The 27,316-nt window shown below is 38.4% G+C and overlaps 2 protein-coding genes across 2 annotated transcripts in view; both read left to right on the forward strand.

Annotated features, from left to right (window-relative positions):
• The first annotated feature begins 1,963 nt into the window (after positions 1–1,963).
• The window catches only part of LOC137192574 (transient receptor potential cation channel subfamily M member 2-like), a 53,174-nt gene continuing 27,821 nt past the window's right edge, over positions 1,964–27,316 (forward strand). Inside the window, exons 1-3 of the mRNA XM_067603376.1 lie at positions 1,964–2,080; positions 3,171–3,244; positions 3,854–4,022. Of these exons, the coding sequence (XP_067459477.1) occupies positions 1,979–2,080; positions 3,171–3,244; positions 3,854–4,022 (345 nt within the window). The 5' untranslated portion in view covers positions 1,964–1,978. The remainder of the gene's footprint in view (positions 2,081–3,170; positions 3,245–3,853; positions 4,023–27,316) is intronic.
• On the forward strand, positions 7,167–25,741 carry LOC137192575 (transient receptor potential cation channel subfamily M member 2-like). The gene is given in 30 exon segments (XM_067603377.1): positions 7,167–7,330; positions 7,421–7,601; positions 7,701–7,762; positions 8,179–8,341; positions 8,344–8,372; positions 8,451–8,553; positions 9,324–9,430; positions 11,969–12,343; positions 12,926–13,063; positions 13,150–13,279; positions 13,381–13,526; positions 13,904–14,016; positions 15,655–15,753; positions 15,997–16,222; positions 16,837–16,955; positions 17,050–17,182; positions 18,032–18,203; positions 18,341–18,521; positions 18,663–18,844; positions 20,036–20,168; positions 21,239–21,326; positions 21,513–21,597; positions 21,710–21,843; positions 21,945–22,009; positions 22,319–22,348; positions 22,454–22,540; positions 22,635–22,713; positions 22,803–22,904; positions 23,390–23,506; positions 23,772–25,741. Coding segments are annotated over 30 exon segments (3,765 nt in total). The 5' UTR covers positions 7,167–7,201; the 3' UTR covers positions 23,829–25,741.

The following is a 27,316-nucleotide window of genomic DNA, read 5'->3' on the forward strand; positions in this document are numbered from 1 at the left end:
CCCTTAGACCTGTAAACAGACTTTGAAGTGCAAAATTGGTGGAATCCCCTCTAATAAATAATCAAACTTAATATGTCAGTTATCAAAGTGCAGTTTAGTTCTATAAATGTGGCTAAAAATGGCTGGTTTACAGTATAGTCACATGAAAAATAAAACAATTAAAAACAGCAGAACAAAAGTTTTCAGATTTTTTTGCAATACACATTCATAAAGTCCCCTTACAACATGTTCCAAGGTTGCGACAAGAGCTGTAATCAGTGGTGCTGTGCTGACATCTAGTGGTGTTAGTTCACAACAACAATCAGTATTCAGCAGGTAAATTGATTGCTGAACATGACAGGATTGTTGCTTCCTAACAGGAATTTGTATCCAATATATGTTTCTAGAGTGATTCACTACTTTGTTGGGAATCTATTAACTGTGCTCTAGTGGACAAAGTTGAAAAAAAGCTGAAAAGTCTTTAATTTGAATAATTTCTAGGCTGAACATGATATTTTAATTTCCTTTCCATGGTGCCAGTTGATTGCCACACGTTCATTTCCCTCAAACATCCTGCGAACCAAAACTTCATACTCCAACATTTACTGTGGTGCTAGCAGGGAGTCGACTTGATAGAATAAAACATTATTATTAACAATTGTTAAAATCAAAGACCCACAGAACTGTTTTTCTCAAAAGTGACAGAGCTTTACCAAGAACTAGTATTACCAATAGGACACTATTTTTATACTTTTAAAGTGACATCATGAACCCCATACAGTAGATGCATAAATCATTGTTTCATATGAGGGACCGTTAGGGACATTATTCAGCATTACCACACATATACATGTTCTTTTCCTCTCACATACACATGCGAAACCAAATTCATTCACATACTACACTGAAAATCTCAAAGACATACAAGTAAAATGCCTTTACATACACAAATGAAACACTCTCACATAAACAACTGAAAAATTATACACTTACATACACAACTGAAATGTTCTCATAAAAACTATTGAAAAGCTTTTACACATACCAGTAAAATGTGCTCATATACACAGTTAAATGCTCTCATATAGTATTGTGAAATCCTTTTACATAAATTATTGAAAAATGTTTACAGTTACTATTGAAAGAAATATAATTTTGTATGAGAGGATTTCAGTTAAAAAGGAATGCATCTCAGGTAAACAGGAAGCCATTTCAGTTGAACTGGTAGGTAGCCAAGAAAAGATAGCACATGTTTGTTTGTTAGTGATGCTGATGTCTGATTTTTTTTAAGTAATGTTTACAAAATTGGGGAGCTTGAGCTTTCTTCCCTTCCATTTGGTATCTGAAAATATGTGCATGTTTGTGATAATCTCAGGTGAATCAAACTGGTGACTCGCCTCTGATGGCGTTTGAAGGTCACATTTATATATATTTATATATATATATATCACATATTCTATATATATATATATATATCACAATCCTTTGGTTTGGTGGTAATGTGATGCCGTGATTATCTTTTCTAGCAGAGGCAGTAGATTGCAGGAGTCGCAAGGGGAGGAGGTTAATTTTGTTTAGTTAGGGTGGGGTCAGCAGGGCCAGATAAAAAGACAATTATCTGTCTAATAACTCTGTCCAGTTGAGATCATGAAGGATTTATTCCAGCTGCAGAAAGGCGACTGAATTAATCGGTTAGTGTGGACTTTAAATATGTGCTATTGTAGGTATAGGTCATCGATCAGGCACTGCATTTGTTGGAGTTGATAGTTTCCTGCTTATTCCAGGGGGCATTTGTAGAGGGAGTAGAGATAATGCAGAACAGGTCAAAAGTCAGCAAGATAAAGGCATATGTCAGAATACTAAAGTCCCAGGCTCTGTAGTTTTTATAGATTTTGAGACTATAACTGACAAGATACACACTCTACCACCTGTCTCCTCAGACTTTCTCCAAGCAGAGGGTCACAACTGATATTATGACAATTTTGTTTCTCCTTCAGAAATGCTGCCTAAGTCTGAGATTCAGGTTCACCCAGAGCAAATGATCGAGCAGCAGCAGCAGAACACAGTTGGGGTAAGTCAAGTGCGTTGTTTTATTGAAAAGGTGAGTCAGTGTTTGTCTGTCACGTTTTCTCTTGTGATTAAACAATTTCCAGTGTGAGGATTCCTTTTATTTGTATTGCATAGGTTAGCTACAGAACATAATTATTCTTCTAACAATGCTGTAATGTGAAAAAACACATATATTTAAAATATAAAGGTTTGCTTCTCAAGATATTTGCAAGTACCTGTGGAGAATATATAAACTGGTGTACTAAAGAGGCATATTGGAAAATGTCCTAAAACTATTTTGTGGGAAAGATATGACCTGCATTTCATTTTGGGTTGAAGAAATCCACATCAAGTCTCTGATACTTTCAGAAGATGTATTCAAATTACTTACTTCAGTAAAAGTATTAATGTACACACACACACACACACACACGCAAAAGTATTAGCAATAAAATGTACTTCAAATATCGAACCTGTCAGTGTTGTATTAATTTATTGAATCATTATTGTTGATGTATTAACTTGTAAGCGGTACTTTAATGTCATTAGTTGTCATTGTCAGTTGGTCAAGGTCAAATCTACAATAATTCATCATATTTTATAAACTCATCACCTGTTTTATATGTAAAATGTTAATCTGAAAAGTAAATATAGTTGTTAAATGAATGTATATATATAAACTACAATATTGGTTGAGTAGAAGAGGTGTAAATCAAATGGAAATACTTGAGTGAATGTACTTTGTTTCTTTCTACCAGTGTCATTTTGTGAAAAAAAAAAGTGCCTTGCATACAAGTACAATCAATAATTTACAAACTACACAACATTTTTAAAATGGTAGATCTTTCATAGTGCTGTTTTGGAATAAATCTGTAATTAATCCTCTCTCGGCGATGCAGTTATTTATTGATTCAGAGATGGGCACCTGGCTACTTTTTGTCCTGTAAGTGAGAGGTCTGGTTTTAGCAGCTTGCTCAGCTTTAGCTCAGCTCTGACATCACTGATGCAGTGCTGCATGCTAGCCAGCTCCCACAACACTGACTGCAAAAGCTACTCTCTCCTCTCATGCTCTTCTAATTCATTCTCTGGCAATCAGCACAGCCAGTCCCTCTAAGCACCTTTCTTTTTCACCCTCTTTCCAGCGCTACACCTTTGCCTCCTGGATCAGGGACAACATCCGCAAGAGGGAATGTTTCTTCTTTGAAAAAGGTGACAGGTAGGCTGAGTTGCTCTGTACTGTGTTTGACTGAAAGTCTGAGCTTGTAGTTCCTGCTGCAGTATGCCATCTGCTCTCTGATGTGTCGATACAAGAGGAGGCATCGCCCCCCCTCAGCTGCTGTGAGGGCAGTTACATGTTAATGGCATCCATTAGTTGTTTCCAGTAGTTTCCACTTTCCTCAAACTGTCAGTCCACTGAGAAAATACATTTCCATTAATACTGTGTAGATTAACTGCCTTGTGGTTGCTGTTTGTTGCTGCTAATCATGTATCCATTGTTGTTGTTGCTGTTGCTGTTCTGCTTCTCCCCCTCTCCCCCTTTTCTCTCTCTCTCAACCCAACCGGTCAGGGCAGACGGCCGCCTACCTAGAGCCGGGTTCTGCTTGAGATTTCTTCCCGTTTTCCCTCGCAGCTGTCGCCAAGTGCTTGCTCATGGGGGATTTGTTGGGTCTCTCACTCTGTAAATTAAAGAGTATGGTCTAGACCTGTTCCATGTGAAAAGTGCCCTCAGATGACTTTTGTTGTGATTTGGTGCTATATAAATAAATTGAATTGAATTGAAATTGTTGAGTAAAATAAAAAGTATTCACATGTGTTTCTTCACTAGAGAGGATATCTGTAAGTGTGGCTACTCAAAGACTGATCATGTGGATGAAGCCATCAAGCCAGAGGACTTCACAGGCGACTCGTGGAACATACACAGACATGTCCGTGAAGTGCCCACTGATGCTTTTGGAGACATCAGATTTAATGGTTTGGGACAGAAGACTGGCAAGGTGAAACAATCCTTGATTAATGTATCTAACATTACCTTGAGTGTACGTAAACATGTGCCCTGCATGTCTATATACTTGCCTTCACATCTGTGTTTGTATTCCACCGTATCGGTGCCTTTCCCTTCCCCAGGACATTACATGCATAAATATGCATGAAAAGTATCTGTATAATACATTATATTCTCAAGCAAAGTATCCTGCACTTTGTCCTAATTGCAATTTGAAGATACACCATGTAAAACCTTAATAAAAACTATCTAGAACACCAAAATAAAAAAGGATTTTAGCCCGTCCCCACTCTCTAACACTACACTTCACCATGAAATGTAATGATTAGAATCCTTCAGAAATCTTACTTTTTGTGTTATTGACTCTATTTCTGATTTTGACATAAAATACATTTTCTCATCATTCATAATATGTTAAAATACAGATTTTTGTCATGTCCCAAGGTTGACACTCAGTCCTGTTACCCTGACACATTCCCCCCTCTAAAAATTTAGGACATTCCAAAAGTCACATGATCAAGTTTCTTCAGTTCATTCACTCTATTTTCTGTATTTTTGATCACATTGTAAGTGTGACTGAGAACGTAAATCTCAACGTTCAGTCCTGTTCTATAATTATTTGTTAGATGTTATTATGTTTGTTTTTTTAAAGACAATTTTAGTAAACACTTGCTAAATGTTATTTCTATTAGCAGTAACATTTCATGTATTTGCTAATGCTATGCTTAAAACTCAGTCATGTTACTTTCAGTCCTGTTACTCATATGAAGAATTTGGCCTGATATGTACCATTACACATTTTGAATGGTTAAAGTTTAATTTTGAATAGTTATAACATGCATATGGCACTGATTCGGTGGAATTACCTATTTATGTTCATTCTCAGTATGTGCGAGTGTCCGTAGGCACCAAGCCTGAGGTCCTCTACAAGTTACTGACTGAACAGTGGAAACTTCGTCCTCCCAACCTGCTGATCTCAGTGATCGGAGGAGCCAAGAAGCTCTATCTAAAGAAGTTCTCTATGAAGTCTCGTCTCAAGAACACGTTCCACAGAGGTCTTATTAAAGCGGCCGAGACAACAGGTCAGCCAGCAGACACACAGAGAGAGAATTGTGTGTGTGAGATGTCGAGTTGTATACCAATGATTAGCCAGAGACTCTGTGACAGCATGTGTTTTATGAGTACATTTTCATCCATGGAGTCTCTGTGTGTCCCTGCAAACACCACATCTTGGACCTCATCTGTTTTTATCACCTTCATTCAGATTCATGCAAAGGTGTTATGATATGTGGTCAAATATAATGTACAATGAACAACACCTCAAAGGTTCCTTCTTTCAGAGCTTGTGCTATTTAAAGTGCAGTGTTGTCTTCATTTTGCTTACTAAGCTTTCTATGTCCCGTTCTATACCGCATGATAATTCTGAAGTGAAATAACTGAATTTTAAGTAGTGTGTTCACATTTGTGTGACTAAGTGCACTCAAAGTTGACAGCTATAAAGCTACTCACAGCTAGAGGTGTACGAACAAATCTTTAACACTGAATCTTCAAACTGAACTGACTGCACTGAATCACTATTGTCACTAAATGAATGAGTAGCTTTTAGCTCACTGGTGACCGAAAGTAACGCTGTAGTCTCAGCTGTGATACACAGTATCAAAGCTCATTAAAAGACTGCAAAGCAAACATACAAACAACATAGTCAGTGACTACAAACTGTTTTGTATCAGTAAATTGATCTGTAACTTCCACCTCTACTCGCAGCTAAAAAAAACTCAGTAGCAAATTGTAGATGGTGATGAGGCAGCTCCAGAAAGATTTTGCAACAAACAAATAAAGCTGTCCTGGGATCTGAGGGTAGAGATGCCTTGAACGGGTAACAGTTTGAGCCTGTGGTGGTTTTCAAGACGCTCTCCAAGCTTGTTGAAACTTTGAATAATTTATTTCAGCAAAAAAGGGGTTACCAAGGTAACAAAAACAGCTCCATAATTCCTATTAAATTCAAAAGATATCGAAAAAATAACTAAAAGTTGTATTGAATTGCTATGAAGTGGTCAAAATTGGCATTGAACCATAGTCTCACCCTGTCCGACACTGCCAGACTGACTCACTCACCGCCATGACCAGGTGAGTATATGATTGCTGTTCAGTCACCTGCCCAAACAATAATGCATGCCTCTCAGCCACAGGCAATCAAAGGTAGCTATATAAAATTATATCCAAATTTCTACACATAACTAATATAGCAATTCCAACTCATATATATACAATAATTCATAGGCTACACGATCATATTTATTTTAAACTAAAAAATGGCTACAACAAAAGTATTAAATATTTGGAAAACATTTTGCTTCCTCTTGAATGGCTTTAATTAGCAGTCGCTTTCCTAAGTGACAGTTTGATTGACATTCGTCTGCACATGCCCTGTGTTATTTCTTGTTGGCACAGAAGTTGATTATTTACGTTGCATACAAAATGCAAAAACAGTACACTATAAATATTAGCATACAATATATACTGTGCAGTAGTACTCGCTGTAAAGTATGTGGTCCATGTCCAGATACTTTTACTTTTGATCTGAAGTTGTGTCTTTGGTTTGAGCTATAGCTCTTTGTTCCATTTAAAATAAATCTAAATCCTAATACATTAAAGTTTTAGCCAATAGTGTGCTTCTAACTTTGTGCCAAAAGTTTCCCATCAAATTGCTTCAGGATCCAAAGTCTCTTCCTGGAAGACTGCAGGCTGTTAGACAATTATAGCAAAGGAATGGTTGTTTATTCACTTTCTTGCCAAGAGTTAGATGAGAAGATTGATATCACTTTGTCCGTTAAATATGATGCTACAGCCAGCAGCAATTTACCTTAGCTTAGCATAAAAAGAAGTGTAAAATGACAAGTTGTGGTTTTACAGGGGATTAAACAAACAAGACATAACATGTTCATTTGTAAGCTTTAACCCTCAGACAGAAAGTGGAGAGTCTATTTCCCAAAAACTATTCCTTTACCTATTCCTTCAATGCCCATGGTTTTGGAATGATACATTGAGATCTCATTTGTGTGCAATCTCAAATAAAATCTCTCATATTTCTGGCTATATGGTATGTTTGGGACGCAAAATGTGTTGTATGCAGGTGCCTGGATTATCACTGGTGGAACCCATGCAGGTGTGATGAAGCATGTAGGGAAGGCTGTGAGGGATTACGCTCTGAGCAGCGGCTCCATGCAGAGCCAGATCGTGGTTATTGGAGTGACAACATGGGGAATCATTCACAAGAGGAAGGCATTGGTGCATTCAGAGGTACAAAACAATACATTTACCCACTTGGCTTTTCGTCTTTCTTGTGGCCACACATAGCCTTCTTCTATCTTTTCCCCTCCTCCCTCTCAGGGTTGTTTCCCAGCCCATTACTCAATGGATATCAATGACCAGGGACAACTGTCCTGCCTCGACAACAACCACACGCACTTCCTGCTGGTGGACGATGGGACCCATGGAAAATACGGGGTGGAGATCGAACTGCGAAGCCATCTGGAGAAATACATCTCCAGAAAGCATCTTGGAAACGAAGGTTGAGCTGATGTTACAGATATCATCTCATATCTGATTCTGTTTTATCAGTCCAGTTTGTAATATAGATATTTTATTTTCTGTATTGTCTGACCTCTAGAGAGTGGTGTGACCATCCCTGTGGTGTATGTGGTTTTGGCTGGAGGACCAGGCACTCTGGATGTGAGTCATCAGTTCCCTGCCTCTGTCTCTCTATCTGTCAGTTCAATTAAATTCAATTCAAAGGAGCTCTATTGGTATGGGAAACATAAATTTACACTGCCAAAGCAAGTGTGAACTGAATGTCACATTACAACATTGAGGTCAGTACTGAGTAAAATATGTATATAAATAAGAACAGTGAAATTAACTAAAGATTATAAACAAGAGTTGTGATTTTACTGTTAAAACATATAAATACAAATTAGTGAGAGCTGTATAAAAACAGCAACATTTTTTTTAGAGAAATGTATTTTAAGATATCTGTTGTATGTATGTCTATGTATGTGCAGAGATCAGCACAGTGCAAATGGTCACTGCATGAATACACAGGTATCTGTCCTTGTCTCTGTATGACTGTCTTATGTTTCTCCTCTCAGAGAATATATAACGCCATGCTGAATGGTACACCATGTGTGATCTTCGAAGGCTCAGGGAGGATAGCAGATGTGATTGCCAAAGCGGCGGCAAAGAACCAGGTCAATATCGATCTCATCAACCAGTTGTTAAAGAAGTTCTTCGGCCGAGAGTCCAAAACTCTGACAACTTCAAGATAGAAGAATGGACCAAGCAGGTAGCTGAACGTTCTGAACGTTCTGATGCTTGAAACAAAGTTTGATGTGAAACACCTTGTGTCTGTTTTCTGTGCCAGATTCAGGACATCATCAGCATGTCTCACTTGCTGACAATATACAGTGTAAGCGAGGACAATCGAGGGGAAGTGGATGTAGCCATTCTTCAAGCACTCCTTAAAGGTGGGGACATGGTTTCTCACACAGACGCTCAATAACTGATTGGACTGACTGTAGACTGCAGTGCATGAACACAGAAAGGTTTAGTGCCAAGTTTTAACAGGTATTATGTTGCGTCTCAGACTGGACTGTGGTATCAGATGTGCCAAGAGTCACATATTGTTGCAGATATTTTCAACTTAATGATTGCTTTTCTTTACAGAAAGACGTTGATAGCTACACTTGATGTATTTATATAAAAAATATGCAAACCCATTGTGTTTTGATAATGATGATTCATCATTCTGTACTGTAGCTCAACTGCTTTGCAACATATAGTAGTTTCATCACTGAGCTCCATCAATATTATTAAAATGATTTCCAGGCAATTGTCCTGCTCACTCAGCTCGGACATCTGCTGTCTTTTCTCCTCTGTGGCCACAAAATTAATAGTAGATGTTGTGTTGCAGCAATTAGTTTATTATCATCAGCAAATTTTATATGAAGAATCATAAAGTCAATCATAAAGCACAAAACGACAACCTTTATTTAGTTCCAGCTTTTTAAATGTGAGGGTTTGCTGCTTTTATCTGTTTTACAGAGCTGTAAACTCAATATTTTCTGGTTTTGAACTGTTGGTCAGACAAAAAAGTTGCGATTTCTCAATTTTCTGTCAATTTAAAGACAAAATGGTTAAGTAGTTGAGCGAAAAATTGAGCAGTCAGTCTGTTGATTTGATGTAAATTGGTTGTGGGTGTCACAAAAATGTTGTAAAATGTAAATTCTCCACTCAGCTTCGAGGTCCACCGAGGCCTGGAAGAGGCAGCTGGAACTGGCTATAGCCTGGAACCGAACGGACATAGCTGAGACTGAGATCTTCACTGAGGAAAGTCAGTGGGAGGTGAGTCTGCCAATTATACAACACCAACACCAGCAGCAATCCGTCACAGATGCAGGATTGACATATAAAGGCCATCGTCTGAACCTGATTCAGTGTACCCTTCCCCTCATTATTATTAAGATATAATAAACAAGTGCAACAGACTGACTGAAAAACATGAAAAGTGACCCTATGAAGTGCTGAGCTAAAAGGACAAGACCATTTAGGAGAGGTGGCAAACTACAACTGACATATTTTATCTCGCATGATCAATGTCCTCATAAATGTTGTAGAATGAATTACTCTCTAAAAAAAAACTCTTGTTCCAAATATGGCACACATTAAAGATACACAAGAAATACGGAAAACCTTTGTGCCACTGTTGGTCCTTGGCTACAGGTTTGGCAATCAGCAACAATTAATGATTATCAAAGATAATTATTATTTATTAAAATTAACAGAAATTATTAATAACAAATAATAATAACGGGGCACCACCCTGGGAGAAAAGATAGACAAATTCAGTCTCAAAATTTACTAAGCTATCAATTTGGAACTTTGATCAATAATTAATTTAATCACCATAAATCACCATATCAATAGCTAGTTGAGGTTGAAGGATTTTGGAGCTCTTTGCAAAGCAGAGGTTAGCAAAATTCACTCTCATGCAGCATTAAACAGACAGCATGTATATTCAAAAGTAATCTAACTAAATGTATCTATATACAGGTATATGAGTGTGTGGACAAAACAATGGAAAGATGGCTGAAGTCACATGGTGACTGAGCACACGGCATGCAGACATTATGGCTGACAAAGAGAACCACAGAGACAAAAGGCCAGACCATGTGGTGTCTAGAACCACATGTGCTGCCTGAAGCAAAATGTGCAAGCTGGATTTTAAACCTCTTAACTGTGTGGGTCTCTCTTCAAGGCCTATTTGTGTAGGATAAAGGTGCCAGGTTAGGAAGAGGTTAGTTGCATGCAAGGCCTAGTTACTGGATGTGACGTGTGTTAAGTATGCTAACATAAACTTAGCAGTGTGACTATGCAATAACCTGACCATGAATGGGACATCACAACAATACAGCTCAATGAATAACATTGGCCAAATCAGTACAGTACATTGATTAAATAAAGCAGTTCTGTGCTTTAGTCATGTGCTGTTCTATGCTATGCATATGTTATAGAGAAAGAGAGGTGGAGAAAGAGAGGTGCTGCTTTGTTGAGTCCAGCGGGTGAACCGGGCTGGGGAAGAGCTGTGGCTCCAGGCTGACTGGTGCAGGCTTTGCTGACTGACAGTGATCCAACCGAGCAGGCCGGGGGGCCCAGGTCACTCCTTTGTGCAGTCCTTACAGAGTTAGCGGCAAGCTAACCCTGCCTGTGCTTGTTTATTCAGCCAGCAGACTTGTGTGGTAGCTGCTGGCACTAGATAACTTAGTTACTGAGTCTTACGCAGGCTCTTGCATCTTCTGCCGTAAAGAAAAGAGTTTTGTGTGTGTGCTCTGAGCAGGCCACACAAGAGAGCAGAGAGTTGAGCAGCAGAGCTGCTCCCACAGCAGCCATAAGGGGAAAGAGAAAGAGAAGAGGGGAACCTCTAGTTTTGTTAACCTGAGTCCAAGGGTTGAGTTCACACTTGAAACATGTGGTCGGCCAGTGAGACCCAACATCTCCCCTTTGGTCTCAGGATTACACTTGATGTGTGATCCTGGGAGCACAAACATACATGTAATGTACAGTCCATAGGTGAAAGAGTTAATTTGTCAGTTTATTCAGTTTGTAACATCTGGGTAGTTTGTTAACCAATGGGGCAGTGGTCGACACTATCTATCTTGGCTAAGCAAGAACAGTCAGAGTTACAAACCAAAATCATGATAAACAACAATGGCATAGTCCTAAATACATAATCTGTGTTTCTCATTGTTCTTCGTGGTTAGTGAGAACAGGAATGTTAGTGATGTTGAGGACCCCCTTTATTTCTTAGTCTTGAAACATGTGGTCCACTGGAACATTGTATGAGACAAAAATGAAAGCAGCTGCAGTCATGTCTTTCATGATCAGATTTTCAAACAAAGTTATTCAAAAGAAAGTGAAGACTAAGTAAACAAAAATGTAATTGCGTTGTTGCATAATTTACTATTTCCATATGGAGATGTAACAATATATGCAAGACAACTACAGAAATATTATGTATGTATTATGTATATGTTTCATGTCAACATCTTGTTTATTGCAGTCTTCGAAAATTTTAAACAGTACAAACATACCATCACAGGCTGTTTAAACAATTGTTCTCTGAGCCTTGTATCATAAAAGATACGAGGTGCAGAGGACAAGTGTGTCATAAAATCTTATAAACTGTGTCATGAAAGACTGCCCTACTTCCCATACTGCTATACCAAAACCTCAAATAACCTCAAAATCCTGTTATTCCACATCAAATGAGAGAAATGTGCTGCTCTGAAAAAAAAAATGCTGTTACAACTAGCAGTGGTCAGATAATGTTCAGGATGTTCATGTGTGTGGTTCATGTGTTCATGTTTAGTTCCCATCTTATAGTCCAGTGACCTCCACTGGGCCATGAAATCCGCCCTGGTCGGCAACAAGCCTGAGTTTGTGAGTCTGCTGCTGGAGAACGGTGTGAATCTGAGTGATTTCCTGCAGGACGAGAACATTCTATGTGACCTCTACATACAGCTGCCCCGCTGCTTTTTCCTCCACAAGCTTGTCAAGCGGGTCGACAGTTCTCGCAGCAGCATGAAGCAAGTGTTGGGCATCAGGGCTCGAGCTCAGGCAGTGCAAAGTGAAAGCATCTCTATGACTCATGTGTCTGATGAGGTGCGCCACCTACTGGGCAGTTTCACCCAGCGCCTCTACCCTCCCTCCACCACGACAAATGACTTCAACATGTCCATGGAGGATACATCAGTGTCAGTGAGTCTGTTTATCTACAGTAATTTCTCTTAAACACTAAATGGCAACCGAGCTGTGGGAAACACATTGTGACTGAATGAATATGGTGTAACAACTCTAACCCTAACCCTTGGGACTATAAATAACAACTCAGCAAATCAGGGACGTGGTATTTAAGACACTGAGGTTGTGTCCTTGGTGTTTTTTGTGGGATTTTATGGATTTTTATAAATTGTGAGTATTTACATTCTATAATTCCGAAACATACATTTTTGCAGTATTTTCTAGACTGATTCCAGTATTTTTATAACAGAATACTTTAAGGCCAACAAATAAATAAATTGATAAATAATTCAGTATTTTCAAAACAGAATTTTATTCTGGACAGAGTGGAGAAGGTGTTTAGACCATATTGGGAGATGAAATGTACAGAAACTGAAAAAAGAGACATAAGAAAAATCCAAATTGGTGTCTAGTCAAAATTTTATGAAGTTGAGATGAATTAAACTCATGACATCAGGGTTACTAAAATCCTGGCTAAGGCCCTGCACCAAAACATGCAATTAATTCAATTTACATTGCTTTCCTTCACTTTTCCTCCAGCCGTCTAAAAGTCAGACGGATTCAAAAGCTTTATTCAGGGAGGACAACGCTGAAGCAAAGAGGGATCCAGGCAGAGACCTTTTTCTTTGGGCTGTTGTCCAGAACAATAAGGAGCTGGCTGAAATAGCCTGGGAGCAGGTGATCAAAACACTTACACTGTATACAGATGAATTTTGCATTGTGTGTATATCAGCTTGTCTGTGTCTGTATTTGTAATTGCACAGTGTACAGACTGCATATCTGCTGCTCTGGCAGCCAGTAAGATCCTGAAGAAAATGGCTGAGGAGGGAAGTGATGCAGATGAGACAGAGGACATGCGAGCACTCGCCAGTCACTATGAGGAACATGCCATTGGTATAATAACACAGACATAATGATTGGTTTTACTGATGAAAAGATAATTCAAGGTTAGCATTTGTCTTCATTGTATGTATATATGTGTGTGTGTGTCCCAGGTGTGTTCAATGAGTGTTATGACAGTGACGAGGCGCGAGCTCTGAAGTTATTGATTCGTGCGTCACCATCTTGGGGCAGAACAACATGCCTTAGGCTGGCACTGGAGGCTGATGATAAGAATTTTGTAGCTCTGTCAGGTGTTCAGGTAGAGAAAACATCTACTCTTTCTCTATCTTTCAACAACATCCACTTCACACAAAGACACACAACATGTTGAGTACAAAACTTTTTGGTGTAGAAAAAGCTATTATAGCTAAAAAACAAAAACAAAACAATGTTTCTTTACAGTGCAAGATTCTAGTCTATTACACTATCAATGCTGAATATACTGAGAATCATTGCATTTACATCCAATAACACAAATATGGATAAACTGTGCAAATGATCATTGAATTTAACTTGATGAATGAGACTTCATACACTCTCAATTCTCTAGAGTATATTGGTATTTAATCTCAGCAGTATTAATTGCTGCAGATACAGTATGACTGCTAACAGACTGCTAACATGTCTGTCTTCCAGGCTCTTCTGACTCAGATCTGGTGTGGTGAGCTTTCAGTGGACAGCCCTGTTTGGAGAGTCCTAATCTGCATGATCTTCTTCCCGCTTATCTACACTAGCTTTCTGACTTTCAGGTGAGTCCTGTCTGCCCAGACCACCACTGCTGTGAAAAAAAGGAAGGAAACTTTCCCAGAATTAAAGGAATAGTTTAACCTTTTGAGTGCTTATTAATTCCTTGAGATGATCAGTACCCTCTCATGTCTGTACAGTGAATTTGCCAGCAGCCTGTTACAGTAGCTCAGCACAAATGACAGCACTGCTGCCATTTGTATATCAATTGTTTCTAAAGCTGATGGGTAACACTTTATAATACAGCCTGTGTTTTACAGTGTAACTTCCTGTCACTTACCATGTAATTTCCCGGAGCACACGGTGTAACTTCCTTGTATGAATCAGTACATATGTATATGTGCAATAAAATCAAATGTTTTTTCTCATGGCAGTTATGACAATCATTTTTCATGCATGTGTGTTTGGCAGGCAAGCTTCACCCACACTCCAGAGATTTATTATGCTTATGTCTTCTACTTCATTGTATGCTTTTGAATAAGAACAAGTTGAGAAATGGGTCTATACTTTTGAAAATTAGCTCCTAGCCGCCATTTTGGTCCAACACTGCAGCAGCTCATGCAAACTTACCTCTCTCAAGTGCACAGCTATGGAAGGATTTTATTGTAATCTGAGGATGAAAAAATAACAATACAGTAATGTAATAATATACATAGTATATCTTTAATTACACAATAATAAGGTACACAGGTAGTTAATGATTTTATTCTTTAATTACACAGAAACCACAATGTATGTGCTGTTCTCCCAGTCTTACTCTGTAAGTACATAGTAACAACAGCAGATGGGCTGGATCATGTAGTTCACAATCTTCTCTTGGTCATACTCTGTAAGTACAGACTACTTACTCTATAAGTACATAGTAACAACAGGGGGTGGGCTGGATTATGTAGTGCAGTTACATCATAACTGCCATGAGCAAAGGGCAAAAACATTTGATTTCATTGTACATACACAAATGTACTGATTCATACGAGGAAGTTACACTGTAAGTTCCAGGAAATTACATGGTACATGATAGAAAGTTACACCATAAAACGCAGGCTGTATTATAAAATGTTACTGATATGGTCAAATGGTTTTTATTGTACCCTTTAATCACAAGAATTAAAAAATAATATTATGTCATAAAGGAGTTTCTCCTCTTTTATCTTTCAAAGAAACTGGAGGCGTTCCCTCTTAAAAAAAAATGTATGGAAAGTTTTATATTTGACAGCATATCATGCAGGTCTGAGGCTGTTCTGCACAATCAACTTACTTTCTATCTACAGGATATAATGTAGAGTATTCCTATTACTGTGTACATAATATAAAAGTAATCATTCATCACGGATTTATAAAATTGATGTAATGTAGCAGTGGTTTATCTGAAGTTTTAGCATCCCATCTATCTACGCTTAGATAAGACTTATTTTACTGTTTTCTTTGACAACCAGAACTGATTCATGTTTATAATTCATGATGCATTGTCGAAGCTGCAAGTGGTTTGGATTTTTTTTATCCCAATTACATTCGTGTATACATTTTTTTTAAGGGTTTTTGATGAGGGTTTTACATATGTGAACATATTTGTGCTACCATTTGTACCACATCTGTAGATGTTCAAAAGTGTTTCTTAATGAATTATCAATAAATCTCCACAGACGTGACGAGCTCATCCAGAGGGAAAATGAGAAGAGGGAGGAGTCGAAGACAGTGGAGAAGGTGACAGGAAGTGTAGTTCGAACAAAGCCTCGTGGCCGGTGAGTAGACATTTAATACATGGGTTACAAATTACCTTGATTCTATCTGACTGTGTGACCACTTCACAGTTTATAGACACCTTAACCCTAACTTGGAGGTGTAAGCAAGTTGATTAGCTGAAAACAAGAAAAAAAAACAGAAATGTTTTCTCAAGTGCCTCAAATGTCACTTGTGGAAAATAACCAGTTCACCATGAAAACATCAGGTTGTCTCTTGAAAACCTGTACACTTTCTGTCCACAGCGACCCCACCAGCCTGCAGGACCCGAAGCCTCTGGACAGATTGTCCAAACTGGTCTGCCTGTACACCTCTCCGCAGGTCAAGTTTTACTGGAATATAGTGTCCTACTTCGCCTTCCTCACCTTGTTCGCTTGGGTGCTCATGATCGACTTCCAGGACACACCGTCTGCTGCAGAGGTGCTGCTCTACATCTGGCTGTTCTCTCTGGCGTGTGAGGAGGTCAGACAGGTGAGAGACTGCTGACACACAGACATGTACAAGTACCTGCTTTGACATCACTGATTGCAACATTTTTCAAAATTTTAAACTATAGTGTTGATTTACTGTATTGATTCTCTCATCACAGCATAAAAACTTAATGGTTTATTTCAATGGTTTATTGACAGCCTCAAGCAAACATGTCTTAGAAGCAGAGCTGCTCTGGAGACTTAAACGATTTCATGAACTGAGAAAAACTTCAGCAAGAAGAGCAGAAATCCAAAGTTAAAGTGCAAAATGGCAACCGAATAGCCCTTTTCAATGTCTTATGGACTCAACTTAACTACATTTAATTGCATTGTGAATCCCCCCCTAAATACTTAATAAGTAAATAACTTAGAAACAATTTGCATGAACAAGTTTATATCCATGTAGATGCCAGCATTGTGTCTCGTTCTTTTTTCTATAAAGGCATGATCAAGGTCATTAGTTTTCATCTGATTTGTTCAAACATTACTAGTGTTATTCTTTTCAGAGCAAATGTGAAGTATTTGGCCTTGCCCAAGGGGTATGCTATGGAGTATGATTCACTCCAAGAAATATTTTTTCACTGCATCATTATCAATTTGTCTTCTCTATCTCAGCTCTTTCATGATCCTGATGGCTATGGATTTCAGAGGAAAGCCGGGAAGTACATTAACGATGTGTGGAATATTTTAGACGTTCTGTCCATCATCCTCTTTATTATTGGCTTTGCATTTAGGTAAGTTTCCTTCCTCCCAGACAAACACTTTAGGGCATTGAAGTGCCCCATGGCTGCTGCATTATTGTTGAATGACCATGTTTTTCTATTTCAGGTTGACGACTGAGCTGTTCTATACAGGTAAAATCCTCCTCTGCATCGACTTTGTGGTCTTCTGCCTCCGTCTCATGGCGATCTTCACCATCAGTCGAACTCTGGGACCAAAAATCATCATAGTCAGAAGGATGGTGAGAGGATGCACACAAGGGTTACATACAAACATAATGATTACTGGCCTGATGTAATGTTGGAGTAACTGCAGAACACAAAATGCTATGAACATCTTTTATCTAATACAAAAAGAGGCTTCTGCCTCACTGGGCCTCCATCTGGTGTCTGCAGATGAGATGTGCTCTTTGCGTTAAATGAAAATGGTTTTTGAACCAAGTTTTGCAGCTGATCTCTCTGCCACCAGACTGGATTTCAGTCAGTCAAACCACTAAGATGTGATGTGTGTTTAACCACAACAGGACAACCTTTTCAGTGCTGAAACTTGCCCTTGCAAAGTTTATAGATGTGATGCTTTTGGCAGCGTATATACGGACGAATGCAACTTTATTAAGTTATTAAGTATTAAATGTAAAATTTTAATAAAATGGCTTGTAAGAAATCCCTGACTAAGTCCCGTATGGCTGAAAATGAAATATCTAAATACCTGGTGTTGTTGATCGACAGAAAATGAATCAACTATTTTGACTGTTTTGATCATCGATTTGAGTCATTCTTTAAGAAAAAATGCAAAAAATTCTCTGGTTCCAACATCTTAAATGTGAATATTTTCTGGTCTCTTTAGTCCTCTGTGTTAGTAAACGGATTATCTGTGGATTGCGGACCATTTGTTGGGTTAAAATAAGACATTTTAGGTTGTATCTGTTGCTTTGGGATACAGTCATTGACATTTTCCACTATTTTCTATCATTTTATAGACCAAACAACTTATTGATTAATTGATTCAACCGTACATAAAGCACATGACACTTTTTGTCCATTTTTTTCAGTGTTTCTAACTTGTAACCAATGTTTTTTCTGCCCTCCAGATGATGGATATGTTTTTCTTCATGTTCATGCTGACTACCTGTGTGGTGGCGTACGGTGTGGCCAAACAAGGCATCCTCATCCACAATGACAATCGGCTGGACTGGATCATCCGGGGGGCTGTTTACGAGCCGTACCTGATCATATTTGGGAATTTTCCTAGAAATATTAATTGTGAGTGGAGATGGAACATAGTATTAACTTTCTTTGTAGTTGGTACACTGTGACACATTCCTCTTACACAACACTTCACCCTTTAAGCTTTTAAGAGGCTCACACTTGGTCGTCTCTTATCTCTTTGCTGTCTGCAGATGCTGCGTTTGACATAAACTCTTGCAGCATGGATGGTATCGATCCTCTGAAGCCCAAGTGTCCAGTGCTGAACGAAAACCAAACACCGGCCTTCCCCCAGTGGCTCAACATCATCATGCTTTGTGTTTATTTGCTCTTTGCCAACATACTGCTGCTCAACCTGCTCATAGCTATCTTCAAGTGAGTTCTCCTCAACATCACTGTGTCTTAAATCAATCATAATTTTATTGGTGTGAGATTTTCTCTCCAACCTGCTGTTAGTTTAATAAAGACATATAAAACCAGTGCAACACCACTATCTCTCTTTGTGTTCCTGTGTAGCTTTACGTTCCAGGAAGTACAAGACAACACAGACAAGATATGGAAGTTCCAAAGATATGAGCTAATTAAGGAGTACCACAGCCGCCCTGCTGCCCCTCCTCCTTTTATCATCTTCAGTCATCTTTACCTCTTCATCAGGAACGTGGTGCTGCACAAGCCCCCCATCAAATACAAAGAGTTCAGTAAGTATTGTATTATTCATTTCTGCCTATTGTAAAATGATACTGATTCCAGACCAATGTGCTTGAATGAGATAGATTATTGTCACTTTTAGTCAAGTCCTTGCAGAAAAAAATACCTCGTTCCTAGAACTGCTTTGATGAAGCTGACATTTTTTATTTATTATGTTATGTTTAATTTTATTTGAGAGCTTTTACATGATTGTTTTTAGGCATGCTAGCAGTCTGGCTCTCGGGTGGCAATGTCAGTCTGTCTGTTGTTAAACCACCTCATGTACCTCCGCCAGCAGATACAGACACTTCTCTCCAGAAGCTGTTGCCCTAAATGCAGCTGAACTGTGCTGTTATAAAATTGGACTTAACATTTCACATCCCTCGATTAATCCCCACACTTGTCTCTTTCATATATTTCATCAAACTGGATTTAACATTGTACATTGCATTCAAAAACCACTGTTACATAATTTAATTATCTATCCATTTCGGTATTTTTTTGTGAAATGTCTCAACAACTATTGGATGGATTGCCATGAAATTTGGTAGACACATTCATGTCCCCCTCAGGATGAAATATCACTTTTGTTGTCATCATCTGGTCTAAATTTTCAGAGGTGAAGGTTTCAATGGTGTTTAATGGTAAACATTATTCCTGCTTAGGAGTGGCATGTTATCATTGTCATTGTGAGCATGTTATTATGCAAATGCTAGCATTTAGCTTAAAGCAGAACTTTGCCTAAGTACAGCCTCACAGAGCTGCTAGCATGGCTGTAGAGTATTTGTTGAGTTCATTGATGCTTTTCTGTATTTGTCCCTTTTCTATATATATATATGTCATTTTGGTCGTCTCTGGTGTCAGATGTGAGTGTCCTTGTTGATCTTCCTCCGGTTGTCCACTGACTCCTGGTCAATGACCTCGACCCCTTCGTAGCTGATGTTGTGAACAGGTTTAAGTCTGGTGTTTGTGTTCATTGTTCATTCAGTGTCTTTTCCAGAGTTCTTGCCATTTCACCAGTGCAGTGTTTTCCACAGTTGCATGTGATGTAAAGACAGGTCTGTCTTGAGGATGCACCAGCAGAAATCTTGGTGTTTAATAGTGGTGTCTTTTCTGGTTTGTATTGCATGTTGCATGTGTAAGTACAGTATTAGCTAGATGACTCAAAAGCATGTAACAATCTTTATCATCCTGTTTTTCAGAGGATGAGCTTCCTCAGACAGAGGAAGAAGAGCTGTTGTCCTGGGAGGCCTTGATAAAGGACAGATACCTGCTGTCCACAAAGCAGAAGCAGAACCAGAGCATGGAGCAACGCATCCTGGACACAAATAAAAAGTAAACTGACACAGGAATATACAGTAGCCCAGTGTAGATGCATAACAATCCTTTAAAGGCAGTGGTGTCTACATCCCTTGTCCACACATTGGTGAAACTATCCTGTACGTTACTACTAAAAAGCAACAAATACATTTTTTATTCTCTTTAATCATTAATCATCCTGTGAGACCTCAGATTTATCTTGTAACCCACTTGAGTGCTAAGCCCTCAGTGAAAATAGTTGCAATGAATTTGGTGGAATTAAATTTAAAGCAGCACTAATCAATATTTTTATATTAATAATGGGTCCAATTATTATGTATAATGTGATAAGGTTTGTTGTTTGTAGTGACAAACCAACAGATAATTATCACCCAACTCTGCAGTTTCCCTCAGCTCTGCAGAGCGTTTTGGCATCTTTTGGCTCATTGTTTTGGTTTTACAGCTCACAACTGTACTGTTTTTGTTCAGTCTCACTGCTCTCATTAGCTTAATTTCCAGTTGGCAGCTGTTTTTTTATGGAAAAGCTCTGATAAACTCACTGCACACTACCTGCTCACCACCAAATGGCAAACAGACAAAGTTAGTGACTAGCTGGTGAACATAGTAGAGCATCTAGCAGCTTAACAGCCAGATATTTCCCTGAGGAGTTGTTGGAAACCAAAAGCAGAGATAAAAGAAGCATAAGTATTGGACTTACAATTTGTCATGTGGACAAAAACACAACTCCAGTCTCATATCTGTCTGTTAAATATGAAACTAGAGTCAGGAGACAGTTAGATTAGCTTAGCATAAAGACAGGAAACAGGGAATTTTTTTTTGGACGGAGCAAGGCTATCTGTTTCCCCCTGTTTCAGTCTTCATGCTAAAATAAGCTAACCAGCTACAACTCATGCAAAAAAGTGACTGAGCATGTTTCCTAAAATGTCACACTATTGCTATAATGCAAGACAATAGTTTTAGTTTTTAAGGTTTGATCAGGCCAAATCCTACTTTTACCAAACACAGTGAGTATATAACTTTATACAGTCTGGGAGTGATATTCAACAAATGCCAGACAAACATACTGTGTTTTTCTGTTTCCTCAGAATCTCTGCCATTACTGATTGGCTGGAGAGGGAAAAGGAGATGAGCTCTGGCACCATGATGAAAAGACTGGCCCGACTAGAGGAGCAGGTTGTGACCTTATTTGTGATTATCACTAACGTTGCACCTGTGTCTGTCACATTTCACACGACACAGAGAAGAGATAACACACTTCTAGGTACACCCATTTGTGTTTGATGAATTCTATGTCCAGATGTTCCCTGTAGCATTGTATATGCAGTCATCAAAAGTATTTGTTTTATTTTGTCTCGTCAGGTTGGCCAGTCAACCAAAAACCAGCAGTGGATTATGGACAGTCTGAAATCTCAGGGTTTTGCAGCAAAAGAAACACAAGCAACGAGTCAGCTACCAAATTCTTCATCTTTTATTTATGTTAATTTGCATATTTTTATCATAATTTTGCAAATATGTGACATGGCAAATTTCCTGTCACTTTTTCCTCTTTCATGCAGCATCAGCTACAACAGACAGTGAATCTCCTAAAACTGAAAAAGAGGACAGCTTCCATGTGAATGCCCGTCACTTGCACTACCCGAACAGCAAACTTAACCGCTTCCCGGTGCCTGATGAGAAGGTGCCATGGGAGGTATATAGCATAAATTTCCATCATGAAATCACCAACTGCTGGTCCTTACTGCATAAAATTAATATTGGATCCAGTTTGTTTTAATGTCGTCTTTTTTTTAGGTCAAGTTCAGCTCATACATGCCGACTTGTTATACCCCAGAGGACAGTGCAGACCATTTGGATGGGTATGTTTTGACTATGAGAAGACCACACATAAGGCTTTGTTCCTATTAGGGTTGGTGTGTGGATATATTTGCAGCTAAGATGATTCATAACGAGGGATTTTGTCAGGATAATAAAACATTTTCCAGTTAAAATAAAGATTTCTACAACTGATCTTGAATCAAATAGTGGATCGTGAATGGTCCTGAGTGACCCATGAATTTCTGCTTGAATAACTGACCCCTCTGACCTAACTCTGGGTCCACTGTCTAATTACAAGCCTCCTTCTATCTCCTTAACTCTCATATTTCATTTATTCTTTCTCCTCACAGATCAGAATCAGAACCCTTAGATAATTACAGGTATGATACTTGATAAGATGCACCAGGCGTCAAATAGCTCTTACAATAACCTTACAAGCATGTCTTGATGTCTTAATATGTTTCCAATTTCTCATCTGTCACTAGAAACCCAGCAGGGAGGACAGGCATCAGGGGACGAGGTGCACTCAGCCGCCTGGGTCCAAATCTGCATGTAGACCTTGTGCTCACATGGTAAGTTGTGTCTTTACAGTGCTACGAAGAAGGTTGTCTTCACTACCACATGTTTGCAATGCATGATCTAAGAATTTCTAACTTGTTTTTCTAGCTGGCGAGACAGCGAGCGATCTGTTTTGGAGTTTCTGGCAGTTGGAGACGATCACCAACAAACCTTGGCTTTACCTGGGGTGAGTCCCGTTGTTTCGTTCACTTCAGGTGGTTTACCTGTTTGAGCTGTTAAAATATGCTGCTAACTTGTCATTTTTTAAACCCTCAGGGACCTGTCGAATCTGCTCATCACCTGCCAGTGACTCTTGAGAGAACCATGGGGAAGAAATTGTATGAAAAATTAAATGAAAAAGTATCGGAGGGAACAAAGGTAGGTTTGTTCAACACTTTGGTTTGTCTTTAAAGAATAGAGCTTTAATGTCCCAAAGGAGCAATATCGTTTATAACAGTATAAAAATAACAGAAAACCACAAAAAGCATAATATGTCCTTTAAAAAACCAATAGGTCAGCAAGAGCTTGGTCACCACGAGTCTTGAACTTTGAGCAGGGCACAGTTGGTGACCTGAGAGGCCTAGTGGACCTATGTTAGATCTGGGAATCACAAATGACCCCGAGGTTTCTGAAGATCAGCTTTGGTTTAGTAGCCAGGAAACTTCTGAATTTTCTACCTTTAAATATTTGCATTTGGTTGAGACGCTTATCAACTTAAACTAACTGATCCACCCTGCCTCTGCCTCAAATCTTCAGATTGAATTAATGTTTATGAACTAAATGAATTAGATGATTAATAACGGTGTGATGAATTTGTTGATTCTGACTTGCAAGTGATCTTTTTTGGTGTTACTGTGTTTTAGGTGTTTGAGGGTTATGTGGATGACAGCAGGAACACAGATAATGCCTGGGTGGAAACCACTGTCCTAAACCTTCACCTGGACAGAACGAGCGAGGTTATGGCAGAAATCAACAATGTGGTGTGAACTTTTTTATTTTATTATTTTAAAATATGTATAGCATCCAATATTTTACACATTTACAGTACAGAGAGCTTTTATCCATTAGCTTTCATTTAGAACAGCAATTGTACTGTATGTGTGAATTAAAGAGAATTAAATTCTTGTGTCATGACTGATACTTTTCCTCTACATTTGGGTGATATTCTTGGAAGAAATTCAGGTCATGATTCCTCCTACAGTGGATATATATAATTATTTATTTTCATGGTGTCTTTCTTCGTAGGTGGTGCACAGCCATGGTTGTCTTCAGTGGCAGGAAGTGAGCAGAAAAAAGACTTAGCTCAAACCAAAGAGACTCTTTGAGGCAGGTCGTTGAGCTGCACAACAAGAAGTTCTGATCTTCAGCTGTAACTGCCTGTCATCCACAGGTTTCCTTCTGCCTGTTAATGTGGCCTTTTGTCAAAGCGGACGTAGATTAGTACTTTTACTTTTGATACTTTAAGTACATTTTGTCGCTAATATTTCTGTACTTAGTAACATTTTACTATCGCTACTTTTATGAAAAGATCCAAGTACTTCTTCTTCCACTGAAATACATCATCTGTCAGTCTCCTTGTATGTTAAGGTGTTCATTTATGTTACAGTTTGTTTCATGTGTGATCTTTATTCTTTACATAATCAAATGCACTTTTAAATAATCAATTACAAATTGAATAGTATTGGCTGTTTTTGGTGTCTTATTGAAAACAATGTGTTCTGTCACATTGTTCTGCAGAGGAAGTTAAAGGACCAGTGTGTAGAATTTAGTGGCATCTAGCAGAACAGACTTGGCAGAAATGGAATATAATGGAATATAATTTCATTACCTTTGAATGAACCCTTTATCTACATAGGGAGCAGGTCCTCTTCCACGGAGCCCGCCATGTTTCACTGCCATGTTTTTACAGTAGCCCAGAACAGACAAATAAAACACTGGCTCTGCAATCTGCAATCTCACCGCTAGGGGTGTGCCCGAATACAAATACATTATTTGGCAAAGCACAAATAGTGGTTTTTTTTTGTTGTTTTTTTACAAATATTTGTTTCATACAAATATTTTTTAAATTATTTGTTTTTGGGAAGAAAAAAAAAGTCAAATACCAGTGCATAGGTCGGTTACATCGCTATCTCAGTCTCTCTCCTCTGCTCCTCTGTTACGTCTATCAGCAGGTTTCAACGGGTGGAGTCACATCCCCCTGCTGCATGATGCCCATTTCATTATTTGGACATCACTCTCAGAGTTGGGGGTGTTCCCCAGAGATAAAGCTGAGCTATTCACACACGCAAAGTTCTCCCAAGGGAACCTGTTGTTCCCCCTCTGAGTGGTGATGTGTTCATGTCATTAATATGAGTGCCCCTGTCCAAGATTACCAGCAGCCATGTTGGTACCGTATGTTGACTTAGAATAATGGATAGACAAATATCCCTCAGTGTCTGGTGTTATTTGCATGTGATCAGGGTGGGAAATTAACACAATAAACAATTTTTATCTGCCATCCATTTTGGCAAGTTTATAAGCCTAGAGATGTTCATAAGGTCCAGTTACATGTAAAAAAAACAAAACAAAAACAAAAATACTGCAGATGGTTAAAATGTCAAATTTAATTTGTACTTGGTTAGCCACTGTGGCTGGTGGACAAAGTTCATTTCCTGCCCTGCATGTGATAACTGTGGGCTTAGTTTTCATACAGTATAATGCACTTTAATCCATCCACCTCTCTCCTCAAGATAGTTATTGAAATGATATATATAGATGTGCAGATATGTATACACTCAATGCAGGGTTTTAGTCTCTTTTAAAGAAGTACTTTTATGTGATGTCACATCCAACACAATGCTATTTTTGTTAAGTCTAAGGGTACAGCTATTTATTATTTTTTTCTTTTCAAAGCCAAAAAGTTGTGGGGGTCTGGAAGGTCTCAGGAGTTTATCAAAAAGCCACATTTTAAAAATGGCAGCACCAAAATTTCTGTTCTTGAGGTCAGAATTTATTCTATACAACATTTTTCCCCCCTTTGTATTTATCCCTGCTGCTGGAGATGTGATAACACTGTACTAGTGATGTTGTATAAATGGAGAGAAAGACTTATTTTAAATCTTGTAAATAAAAAATGTACAAAAGTGGAAGCAAGATAAATACAGTATAAAAAAACTGAAGACAAGTCTGAGATGTGGAGAGAAATTAATCTGTTTATTGTTGAATAAATATTGTGATGTAAGGGAATTGAGTGTTGTCTTGTCTACTTTGTATTTGGAAGTGTTTCAATATGAGACTGGCCATTGTTGCTCATCACCACAAAAGAATGCTTAACATTGCAGTCCTGTAACACTGTCGGACTCACAATGAACAAATTATGAAAAAAGAAGGGTCAAAATTGATGTAGCAGAACCAGAGATATTGTGTATATTTTAGTCAGTGCATTCTTCTTGTCAAAACATGGCACCTACATTACCTAGAATGCAACAGTTTGGGGATTCAGGTGTGTTATGATGGCTAGTAACAGTTTATCCTCAAGCCATTCTCAAGCTGAGATGGTATGAGCTAACTTCTTTCTAACTTTCTATTTTTATCTCTTTAATTTCACACTCCCAGATTTTCTTTAATTTTTGAACTCGAATCTTCATCTCCATCTGACTCAAGTGACAACACTTGAGGAAATTTGCAGCTCCCTCTGGAGCCTAAGAAAGGCTTTTCTCAATGTTTCACATATGCGGCATGAATACTATTTGTATATTCATAGATTGTGGATTTGACCATTGTTGGGCAAGTTACTGAAAATTAGTAATTAGTTAGTTACTAGTTATTTCTCTCAAAAAGTAATTGAATTACTTTACCAATTACTGCATATAAAAGTAATGTGTTACTAGGCAAAGTAACTTTTGCGTAACTTTTAATGCCAAAGTGTAATTCGTTTCAAAAAATAATGCGGCTCTGAGACACAATAAGGTCAGATGATGTTGTGTTTGTGTTGTTTGTGCGTTTGTCTATCCTCCACAGTTGTCTACTATTTTCACGCAAGACAAAAGTAACAAGTAACAAGCCCATTTAAATTTCAGTAATTGTAATTAATTTGAAAAAGTAATTAGTTACATTACTAGTTACCGCCAAAAGTAGTGGAATAACTTAATTAATTTTATTCGCAACACTGGATTTGACAAAAAACGAAAAGGAGTAGATATAATTTTAAGAATTTCAAACCGGGCAATTATACTGTTTTTGTGGAAAAACATGTCAAACATAAATTATTATTCAAAGCAGAGCATCTTAAACCATGTCTGGAGGGGTCTTAAAGGAATATCCCACAAGATGTTATTACATGTTTTAATCAAACACATATTTGATTCAACAGCTTTCATTACATTTCTCACCCAGAGCCATTAATTTCTTCTTATTAAAAAAGCTGTTACTGTCTGCCACAATCCAAGAGCAAATACACTGCAGAGATACCCATAAGTCCCCTTACAACATGTTCCAAGGTTGTGGCAAGAGCTGTAATCAGTGGTGCTGTGCTGACATCTAGTGGTGGTAAGTCACAACAACAATCAGTATTCAGCAGGTAAATTGATTGCTGAACATGACAGGATTATTGCTTCCTTACAGAAATTCGTATCCAATATATGTTCCTTTACATTGTGCCAGTTGATTGCCACACATTCATTTCCCTCAAACATCCCGTGAGCAAACACTCCTCTGACCTCTACAGCACCTGGTGGACCCAGCTTCTGACCCCTTTACACATACTCCAACATATACTGTGGTGTTAGCAGGGAGTCAACTTAATAGAGTCA

The sequence above is a fragment of the Thunnus thynnus genome, chromosome 11 (genome assembly GCF_963924715.1).
Source record: "Thunnus thynnus chromosome 11, fThuThy2.1, whole genome shotgun sequence".
Lineage (NCBI taxonomy): Eukaryota > Metazoa > Chordata > Actinopteri > Scombriformes > Scombridae > Thunnus > Thunnus thynnus.